An 11,181-nucleotide genomic window follows, 5' to 3' on the forward strand; every position below is an offset into this window, starting at 1 on the left:
TGTGCTGAATAATAAATAATGCTGTTTTTGTGTTTAGGCTGAATAATTGTGAGTTGACAGAGAAAAGCTGTTCAGTTCTAGCTACTGTTCTCTCCTCCAAAACCATCCTGAAAGAGATGAACCTGAACAACAGCCGTCTGCTGGACTCAGGAGTCAAAGAGATCTGTGAGGGACTGAAGAATCCTGTGTGTGAGCTGAAGATACTCAAGTGAGTGCATTTCACCATCAGATACACTCAACACCACAGCAACCACTGGAATATTATATATTCATTCAGTCGGCTCAAAAATACTTTGTATTGTGATTGTGTATTTAACTGTAGTGCGATTTAGTCAATTTATGATTCAGACTATTGTGCAGTTATTAATTTGATCCACAGTGTTAATTTAAGTTTTTTTATTTTCTCTAGACTTTCAGACTGCAGTATCACTGAAGAAGGTTATAAAGCTCTGGCTTCAGCTCTGAGATCAAACCCTTCACACCTGATAGAGCTGGATCTCACAGGAAATGATCCTGGACAATCAGGAGTGAAGGAGCTCAATGATTTACTACAGGATCCAAACTGTCAGCTGAAAACACTGAGGTGAGTGTTCTCGATATAATAAAGTGCAATAGAACTAATAGAACTCAAACTAGTTGTAATGTCAGTTTTCAAAAATATTAGTAATTGATTTTCAATTATTTAACAGATTAACCACTAATGTTAAGAATAGAAAAATAAAGACAAATAGAAATTCACAGCAACACAGAATGCATTTTATCCAGATCTCGCACACCATGAGAGCCATGACAATTAAAGATGCACAGAGAGTGCTCACCTCCAGTGATGCTAACTTAGCAATTTTGCTGCTAGATTTCATGATCCTAGCAACTTTTTTCAAATTTAGCTACTTTTAAATTTCATTCAGAATCTTTTAGCAACTTTTGAAGAGTTGTTAACTCAAATGCTAAAATGCATGCATTTTCACCCTGAGTAAGATGATTTTCACTCCAATTTTCTCTGTCACACACTCAGTCACAAGACATGGGCTCGTTCTGGCTGAAAGAGTGCATTGTGTGTGGCATGCGATGCGGTGGCGGCTCAGCTGACTTCAACTGCAATAGCATGCGTTCGAGACAAACTTATTTTAAAATCACTTATGATCATTACTCATTAGTTTTCTGTTTCTTAAGGAATGGTTTTAAGACTACATTGTGAGGTTTATCATTTAAAATATTTTTATCATTAAAACTGGTTTTGTCAAATCTTGTTTTTTTTTTTTTTTTTACTAAAATGATTTAAATCACTGTTTTATGGTCATTATTAATAATAATATTCTTTTTTAGAGTTGTTTCAAAATGTTGATCATATGGAAACCTTTGAAATTATTACTGGCCCTTTCACATTCTTTGACAAATGTCATTATGTGGCAAGTAATGTCCTTCTACTTGTTCTGTCTGCAGGTTTTTGGGTCCTGCTGCAGATGAAGCCTGTCAGTATGTGACAGGAATTGTGGGTAAAAACCCGTTACTCCTGAGAGAGCTGAATCTGAGTCAGCGCAAACTAGGAGACTCGAATGTTAATGGACTCGCTGCTCTACTGCAGGATAAACACTGTAAACTCAACAAACTGATGTGAGTATTTTGTTTATTATGGCATATTTAAGCGGCCATACTGGGATGTTTTGGCTTGACTTTTCTATAGTGGAAGGAAGTTGAGATTGTGTCATCCATCTTTTTGCGTCCCAAATTGCATACTTATGCACTATTCCTATATTCGCACTACTTGTGTTAATTCTAAAAATTACAAAAATTAACAGTGCAGTTTAAATACCCAGATGATGCACTTAATTAACTGATAAAATGAAGTATGGAGCATTAGACACTTGCACTCAACCATCGCAGCTTTAATTACGTAGTGGAGATGAGGGGCAGTAGACTCCAAATATAATTTATACAATACACGGTTGAGTGTATAGAGCACAACTTTGGTTACTTTGGAAATGTAATAGGTTATAGATTTCAAGTTATCTTATTTAAAATATAGTAAGTAGGGTAACGATTCCAATTACTTTATTTATAACTGATTACATTTGGTTACTTTTTGATTACTCTTCTAACAAATGAAAAAATAAAAGTTTCTTCTGTGTGATATCATATGTGGAATTAATTTGATTACTATTTAAAATATGTTTTCTGTAGACTTTCAGACTGCAGTATCACTGAAGAAGGTTATAAAGCTCTGGCTTCAGCTCTGAGATCAAACCCTTCACATCTGATAGAGCTGGATCTCACAGGAAATGATCCTGGACAATCAGGAGTGAAGCAGCTCAGTGATTTACTACAGGATCCAAACTGTCAGCTGAAGACACTGAGGTGAGTGATTTTAGTGTATGCTTTAAGCAATATTTTCTATGTTTTCTATTGTTGCAAACTGAATTGAATCCTGCTTCATCTTCTCTTATATAGGTTTTTGGGTCCTGCTGCAGATGAAGCCTGTCAGTATGTGACTGGAATTGTGGGTAAAAACCCATTACTTCTGAGAGAGCTGAATCTGAGTGAACATGAACTAGGAGAAACAAACATGAAGCGGCTCGCTTCTCTACTGCAGGATAAACACTGTAAACTCAACACACTGATGTGAGTATTTGACATGTTCTAAAATGTTAAATTGCTTTTAATAGTAGTGTTACAGTAGTTGATAATACTGTTTTCACTTTTGCCTGAATTAGAGACACACAAAAAATGATGAATTCAAATTTTATTGGTTTCTACCCAGAGCTCTGTGGAAATGAGTGACGTCAAACGTTTTAGTCAGCTAAACAAATCTATAATGTTGTTGTGGGGTTTTTTTCAGTTAAGTCAACAGTTATTTTAGCTACTGTAGAGGGAGAATACAGTTTGTAGAATTACAGTAGAATATTTTGAAAAATACATTTTATGATGCTGAATTCTGGGCTGCGTTAATTTACAAAGTGCTTTTCAAATGGCAAACTGCTATCATGAGATCACACTTTTAACTTTATTGGGTCATCACACTGTAGCTATAACTAAAATGCTTTTCTTACTTACATTTTTTACTTGTTTCCAGCCAAAATATCTAAAAATTATTGAATTAAGAAGTATTTTTTTTTAAGTGAAAATTATTGTCTTGTTTTCAGAAGAGAGAAAAAAAAAAGTCAAAATTAAGTGAGTTTTTGCTTGAAACAAGCAAAATCTGCCAATGGGTTAAACAAAATAATCGTTTTCTGTTTGAAATAAGATTATTTTGCTTACACCATTGGCAGATACTTTGCTTGTTTCAAGCAAAAAATATATATATTTTTTTTTTTTCTGAAAACAAGATAATAATCTTTTACTTGTCTTGAAAATCCTTCTTGATTTAAAGGGGTCATATGATGCAATTTCAAGTTTTCCTTTCTCTTTGGTGTGTTACAAGCTGTTCATGCATAGATAAGATCCCTAAAGTTGCAAAGACTAAAGTCTCAAACCCAGAGATTTTTCTTTATAAAAGTTAAGACTTATCCACACCCTCCTAAAACGGCTCATTCAAACACTCCCCCACATGTCTACGTTTCGGTGTGGGAAGATTTGCATAACACCACCCAAATGTATACGCAAAGAAAGACGGTGTGATTTTTATTCTCGCTGTAGTATTGTTGCTGCCGCCAGCACCATGTCCTGGAGACGCTGTGTTTTGTTGTGAAAGTGAAAGTACTTTGTTTGGGCTTCCAAAAGAGGACACAACTAGAAATCAGTGGTTAAGTTGTATTTACAACACTGTTCCAGAACAGTTCAACCCAAATATTAGAGTGTGTGCAGGGCATTTTACGGAGGACTATTTCCTGAACCTGGGAGAGTAGCCTACTGTCTGTGCACAAAGACTGTTTCTATAAAGTGGAGCAATTCCAACTTTGCAAGGACAGTCTGGCGCTTCTGTAAGTATTCAGCCTGTAAGTATGTTTTCATATTTAAAGAATTTGCCACTGACTATTCAAACGCAAGTTTTGAGCAATGTAGAGTAGCGCTTTTTGTTTGTTGTTTCTCCAATCACAAATGCAGACATGCTAATGTTTACGCAGCACGATGCAACGTGATGCGTAAAAAGACAGTATAAGTCATTATAATCAGTAATTATGTCCCCACTGGATGCAACAAATGGCTCGTTTATAATGGGTTTTATTGTTTTTGTCTCGTCGCGCCGGGACACGGCATCACAGCATGGTAACATTTCCGTCACGCGCTTGAGGTATTCGGCCAATAACAACACACTGGATAGCTGGCCAATCAGAGCACACCTCGCTTCTCAGAATAATGAGCTTTGTAAAAATCGACGTGTTTCAGGAAGGCGGAGCATAGAGGAGCAACAATAATGTACAGTATGTGGAAAATAATGTGTTTTTTTAACCTTAAACCACATAAACACATTGCATTTACACCAAATACACAAAATAATGTTCTTTTTGCAACATCATATGACCCCTTTAAGAATTTTTTGATATTTTGGCTGGAAACAAAACAAAAAATGTAAGTAAGATAAGCATTTTTTGCAGTGCATAGATCTGATTCATTGTCTTTTCTCTGTTTGTCTTCAGTCTGTGTGGATGCAGTATTACAGAGAAACAGTGTCTCATCCTGACTTCAGCTCTGTGTTTAAATCCATCATACCTGAGAGAGCTGGACCTCAGTGAAAATAAACTACAAAACAGAGGAGTGAAGATCTTATGTGACATACTGAAGGAATCACACTGTAAACTGGAGAGATTGAGGTGACATTCACCTACATGAGTTCACATATTTGTGAAAAGGTCTTCACATTATTTGTGCTTTTTTGTGATATGGTGAAATAAAAAATAATCTATCTTCCTTTGTCTGTCTATTTTTTGTTATGAAGTTAGCTTCTATCTTATTGTATGCTCTTTCTCAATGTAGGTTAAGAGGCTGTGATATGACAGATGAAGGCTGTTCTGCTCTGACTTCAGCTTTTCAATCAAACCCATCACATCTGAGAGAACTGGACCTGAGCAGAAATCAACTAGGGGTTGAAAACCTTGGTGTTCTACTGAAGAACCCAGAATTCAAACTGGAAATATTAGTGTTAGTAACAGTTTACTGTTTAGGTGTATTTTAAGACAACACGAAGTGACTCAAGTTACATCATTTATAGCACTGGCTATTCAGTAATTTTTGACCCATTCGATGAGACTAAGTGGACATTAAAAAAAGTTGTACATTGGCTGTTCATGGTCAGAATTGACCAACCCTAGGAATGAATGGGAACAAATGGGGGCTTAACAATTATGTTGAACAAAATCTATTTATCAGACAAAATGTAGGCGTGAGACCATATAATATCCAGAGTGCAAAACATTCTCAATCTTCACACATACTGTTCTCTTACACAGACAGAGAGAGAGAATAAAATGAATGGCAATCTATGACTGTTAGTGGTGCTGCAAAATTGATACTACAACAAACTTTGGCAAAAAATAGCTTTAGAATATCTAAATAAATATTCAAATGTATAACTTCTAAGCATAAAACCTAGAATCCTTACACATCAAAATCAGACTGTGAATTAAACTAAAAGTCTGTAGCTCTTCAATAATGATGTCATTATAGACCTTGGTCATTTTTTCTTTTTGTCTTCAGTCTGTGTAGATGCAGTATTATAGAGAAACAGTGTCTCAGTCTAAGTTCAGCTCTGCATTCAAACCTTTCATATCTGCAAGAGCTTGACCTCAGTGGAAATGAACTAAAAAACACAGGAGTGATTCACTTATGTGACGTACTGAAGGATTCACTCTGTACACTGAAGAGATTGAGGTGAGGAACATTTACATACACGAAGGAAACAATTGTTTTGGTGTTTGACTGAAACAGAATGAACAGTGTTTGTTTTTTGTTAATATTTCTCCCGATGTAGATTAGGATACTGTGAAATGACAGAAGAAGGTTGTTCTGCTCTGACTTCAGCTCTGAAATCAAACCCATCACACCTGAGAGAACTGGAACTGAGTGGAAATCAACTAGGAGATTCTGGAGTGAAACATCTCTGTGATTTACTCAGGAACCCACAATGCAAGCTGGGAATACTAGAGTTAGTAACATTATACTGTACAGCTGATGCAATATGATTAAAGTTGATTATGCTATTAGCTAATGGTTTGATGGTTAATATGTCAGCAGCAAGAGCTTTAAACTCTGAAACATTTGAAACTTTGTGACTATAAAATTGTTTCATATGCTAAAATGGGACACATCTTTACTGTGAAATAGAGTAGACTAAAAACCAGTTTAACATGAAAGGCATTAGATTATTTTGGCAAAGTTGCATGGTTTTCCAGCACTAATAGAACTTTTAACTACTTTTATTAAGCAACATTTGTATTTAGTGATGGTAAACTACACTCAACCAAATTTGATTAATGGGCCAAATGTCCTTGTTAAATTTTTCAATTGTTGTATATTTGATCTTGTATCATAATCTACATGAATAAGGTATAGTACTTTTTTTTGTCTAAGTGAAGATGGTCCCAGACATGTAACTAGTATCCCTACATCCAGCTTATCCTTATTGGCTTTTGATTATACGATTAAGATTTTTCCTTTTGTATTAGTGACTGTATGGCATTTATCCATGATGTATTTAACTCAAACATAAACTGAACAAAGATCTGATTCATTGTCTTTTCTCTGTCTGTCTTCAGGCTGCGTAGATGCAGTATTACAGAGAAACAGTGTCTCATCCTGATTCTAGGTCTGTGTTCAAACCCATTACACCTGAGAGAGCTGGACCTGAGTGGGAATCAAATGAAAAACACAGGAGTGAGTCACTTAAGTGACGTACTGAAGGATTCACACTGTAAACTGGAGAGATTGAGGTGAGGAACATTCACGTACAAGAATCAAAATGCTTAAAATCACTTCATTCAGGTTTAACATGACGTTTTAAGGCCCTGATATACTTGAAGTATAATTGAAGAACATATAGATATGATGACATTTCAGATGAATTCTATGCGTTTGTTGAATTCACCTTAGTCTGTTTTCCATGAAGATGATATACCGTTATGGAATAAAAGGCTTGTTTGTCTCATTTCCCGTTTTAGGTTAAGAAACTGTGATATAACAGATGAAGGTTGTTCTGCTCTGACTTCAGCTCTGAAATCAAACCCATCACACCTGAGAGAACTGGATCTCAGTGGGAATAAAGTAAAAAACAAAGGAGTGAAGCAGTTATGTGACGTACTGAAGAATTTAGACTGTAAACTGGAGAGATTGAGGTAAGAAGCGCTTGTTCATTAGAGGTTCTTCTGAAGGCCAACATTTTGCAGAGTTTAGCTCCAACCTGCTCCAAAACACCTGCCTGCTGTAATCTTGAGGATATTTAATTATCTGCTTCAGGTGTGTTTAATTAGAGTTAAAACCAAAATGTCATACTAAAGGACATAGTGGGCCTCCAGAAGCAGGATTGGACAAACCTGATCTACAAGAATCAAAATAGTTTAAACCAAGACACTTTACACTTTACATTTTTTTCTTCATTACATGAATTTTGAGAACATAAAATTCCCTTTTTTAATTCAGTGATGAGATGGTAATTTGGTCCTCGAATAGCCTGATTTTTAAGGGACTAAAAACATTTCAAGGAATGAAAATTGCAAACAATCACATTTTTGGTAGAATGTGATAGAAAACCAGAAATAATTCCCGTTAAGGTGTTTCAGAGAGAAATCGTTATTTATTTTTATAATTTGTCATGAAATCCAAAAAGCCAAAATACAAAAAAATAAAAAAAGTTTTATAAACCAGATTGCTTATTATTCTATTGAAATCTTGAGGCACTCCACAGTTTAGATTCCCATTTAAATAATTGATTTCACTTGTGAAATTTTGTTGAACAAAGGTAAATATGACTGCAGTTAATTTAAACTCTGGGTTAAAGTGAAAGTCTCTTCCTCTGTCTTTTTATAGCCTAAATGACTGTGGCATTACAGATGTTGCTTGTTTGGCTCAGTCTTTGGCTAAGACGAAAGCATTGCATTTTTTAAAAGACCTTGATCTGAAAAAGAATAAAATAGGAAACTCAAAGAAGCAGCTCAGTAAAGTGCTCAAAGGCTCCAACTGTAACCTGAGGTGAGTAAACATCTTTTTGTCATGTCATGCTAACATGATAACTAATAAGATTAGTGTGATCTGTTACACTTCTTGTTATTCAAAAAAGTAATTGAAATATAGTAATATTTGACTTATAACAGTCAACACTGGTTATTTTCTCTTTTGATTTCTCCTTAACAGCCTAGACAGTGAACAGCGCCTGTTCAGAGCTGGTCTAAGTCATGTTGGTGGATGGTTTACATTGTGAAATCAACAGGACTGGACCAGACACCATCAGATGAGGGACCACAATAAATGTTCTTTTAGTATGGGAACATCAATTCATAAATATAAACTATTCAAAACCAACAGCTAAACCTAGCATTTAATAAATGTAAAATGTATTGTAGTAACTTTAATATGTTGCTATTTAAATACATACTAATGCATAAAGGTGGAACAAATTACAAATGAAATAAAGCAACATTACTGAGCAAAGAGAAATAGAGCAAAGGGGCTCAAATATATCTAAGCCGGATATAAAATGAATGATGATAGTAGGCATTATTAGTAGTAGTAGTAGTATTTTTTTTTTTTTTTTTTTCAGTTTCAGTTTCAGTTTTTAAATACATGTTTTTATTAATTAGTTAATTCTTGACAGCTTATTGTTTTATTCAGTGCTTTTGCATTTTAATTGTGTATTTTGTGCTTGTTTTATTAGGCTGTAAAGATCTACCTGTCTGATTTATTAATGTCAGGGTACCCATGCTTCTTTTAAGTACTTTAATTTCAGACACATGGATTCAAGGACTAGAAAATGGGAAAACAGACATAGGTCCTACTAAATGTTGTTAGAGAAACATGGTGCTATTACAGAAATTGAAACTTTATGCACCAAAATCCAGAATGAAAGCACTACTTCAAGAAAACCGGGAAAAGTAGCATGAGCGGATCGAATGTAGCCTATCTTGATCCACAATATAGCCTATTAGACAATCATCAACTCTTGGTGAGTTTTCATTAGTGCTTGATCATACGGGAGTGTTGAGTGTCAGGTATTGTTTTTAAGAGTATGAAGATGTTTTTATCTGGCAAATAGACACAGGATGACTTTATGATGACTTTATCACTCTGAAAAGTCTGAGAGATTCTTTCAGTTATGGTTATTTGTGTTTGTTATTTGTTTTGTTGTCTTGTGTGTACAACTGTGGACAACACCGCTGTATTATTATGTGCTTTATAAATGAACTGGTACTGGAAGTAGATTGTGATCGTACGCGGGCAAACCTTCACGGTGAACCCATGAGAAGCATGGTGTCAGGGAAGAGCAGATTCAGTGCTTGACTCAGGGCAAATATTATTATTCAGTGCAAATGAGCTCCATCTATGTCAGTGATTGAATTTGCATTTTCATTCAGCGTGTCTGCCATTTTTGTTTGGTCCAGTGCAAAGACTGAACAATATTTCTACCCAGCTCATGCATTGTTGTGAATGTGAACTGGTGGATTGATAAACTAATGTGCATTCAAACAATGTAGAGTAAGACATTTTATAAAACTACTTTTTGTCAAAAACAGTAAAGTTGTTTAAATCATTCTTTTTACAGTTTTTTTATGGTTGAGGATATACCATAATCAGATTTCCCATGGCATAAATTTTATTTGTGCAGGTCTTAAAAATGGTATTTTTAATTCAGGTACTATTCTTTCTATATTATAATGGTTTTATTTAAGCGCATATTAAATTAAAAGTAAAACCAGTGTGAAATAAATGTTAAGCTCTTGTTATCTCTCGAAATCTCTCGTTAAAACTTGCTCGCTGACTTTAACTACAGCGGACAAACAGCACCAGAGAAAAGCCTTGTAAGACGAGATTCAGTCAGTCAGGACATCTGAAAACACATGGGAAGATCCACACTGGAGAGAAGCAGCACACATGGTCAGTGTGGGAAGAGTTTTTACATATGTAAGTGGTCTTAAGTCACATCTGCATTCTCATTCTGGAGAAAGATGATGCTACAGTAGATGAAAGAAGCAGTATAAATTGACCAGGATGTGAACTGAGCCCAACACAGGAAATTCCAATCCTCTTAATTAAAAAGCCATAAAAGCCTGTGATGTGGCACCCAGCCTAGTTTCAAATAAAGGGACAGTTGTGGAAATAGCACAAAGTAGATATTATCAACGGAAGGAACTCCTCCAGCATGGTCCGTTTAGGCAGTTAACCCAAGATAAATGGAACTTTGTGAGGAGATGAAAACATGGTTACACCCCGAACAGATGTGAAAATCTGAACAAAAACTCAGCTCTGCCACTTTGATGTATTTACCAAGTGCAGATGTAAGATTAACTGTCATATAGCTTTGTAACTAACTTCTGCTTTTCATTGTGTTGCTCTTGCAAGCCAATAAAGACAGAAAACTCTTTTGTTTTTAATTTTATTAAATTTTTATATTTGTTCACACAGACTACTCATTGACTGAACTTGTAACTCATTTTATCATACATTTTATTGTAAGGAAAAAATTAGAGACTGGTGAAAAACCCTTATTTTGAGTTTGCTTGCAGTTTTGATTTCCCCCAAGAAACTTTGTTCACTTGCTGCAGAACTATTACAAGTGAATGCACAGTTCCTCAGGGTAACACAAAACCTTTGCTAGCAAACATGTTTATACAAAAAAAGCATTGTCCAAAGTTGTCAAGTTCATCTAGAGGAACAGCGGTTTCAACTTTCATCCATAAGTTAGTTAGTTGGTCTTTGCTCTTTAATAATCGAAGGCTTATATGGTGGGCACTCAGGTTGATGTCAAAGTTCGGTTTGTTTGAATAATGTTAACGCTGTTTTCCGAACTCAGGTGTGCACCGTAGGACCGAAGCTGAGAATGCATGTAAGAGGTGGTCTGAATTTGTTTGCAATGTAAAGAAGGTGTTGGTGAACTAAGTTGTCATGTTGGGTGCTTCTCAAATGGAAGGCTGCATATCTTGGCCACGTCAAAAAACTCAAACTCAAAGTAAAATCTCAGTTTGAAGGTTCCTTATAAGTAGGCAGTCTTGTTACACATTCTTGATGTTTGAAAGGAAGCATCCAGTCTAGGCTAGACTT

General features: G+C 35.4%; 2 protein-coding genes across 2 annotated transcripts in view; both read left to right on the top strand.

The window, feature by feature from the left end:
- LOC306874981 (NACHT, LRR and PYD domains-containing protein 12-like) overlaps positions 1 to 11,181 on the top strand; it is a 123,303-nt gene that overhangs the window by 56,785 nt on the left and 55,337 nt on the right. The gene's annotated exons all lie outside the window — the stretch shown is intronic.
- LOC306874566 (ribonuclease inhibitor-like) lies at positions 117 to 9,648 on the top strand (the record flags this gene model as incomplete). The annotated part of the gene is made up of 10 exons (XM_079424709.1): positions 117 to 208; positions 2,449 to 2,619; positions 4,575 to 4,748; positions 4,912 to 5,076; positions 5,632 to 5,805; positions 5,906 to 6,079; positions 6,690 to 6,863; positions 7,092 to 7,265; positions 7,957 to 8,118; positions 8,281 to 9,648. The coding sequence occupies 10 exons, from the start codon at positions 117 to 119 to the stop codon at positions 8,345 to 8,347; spliced, it is 1,527 nt and encodes a 508-aa protein (XP_079280835.1). The 3' UTR covers positions 8,348 to 9,648.

This window comes from Barbus barbus (genome assembly GCF_936440315.1).
Source record: "Barbus barbus genome assembly, chromosome: 9".
Lineage (NCBI taxonomy): Eukaryota > Metazoa > Chordata > Actinopteri > Cypriniformes > Cyprinidae > Barbus > Barbus barbus.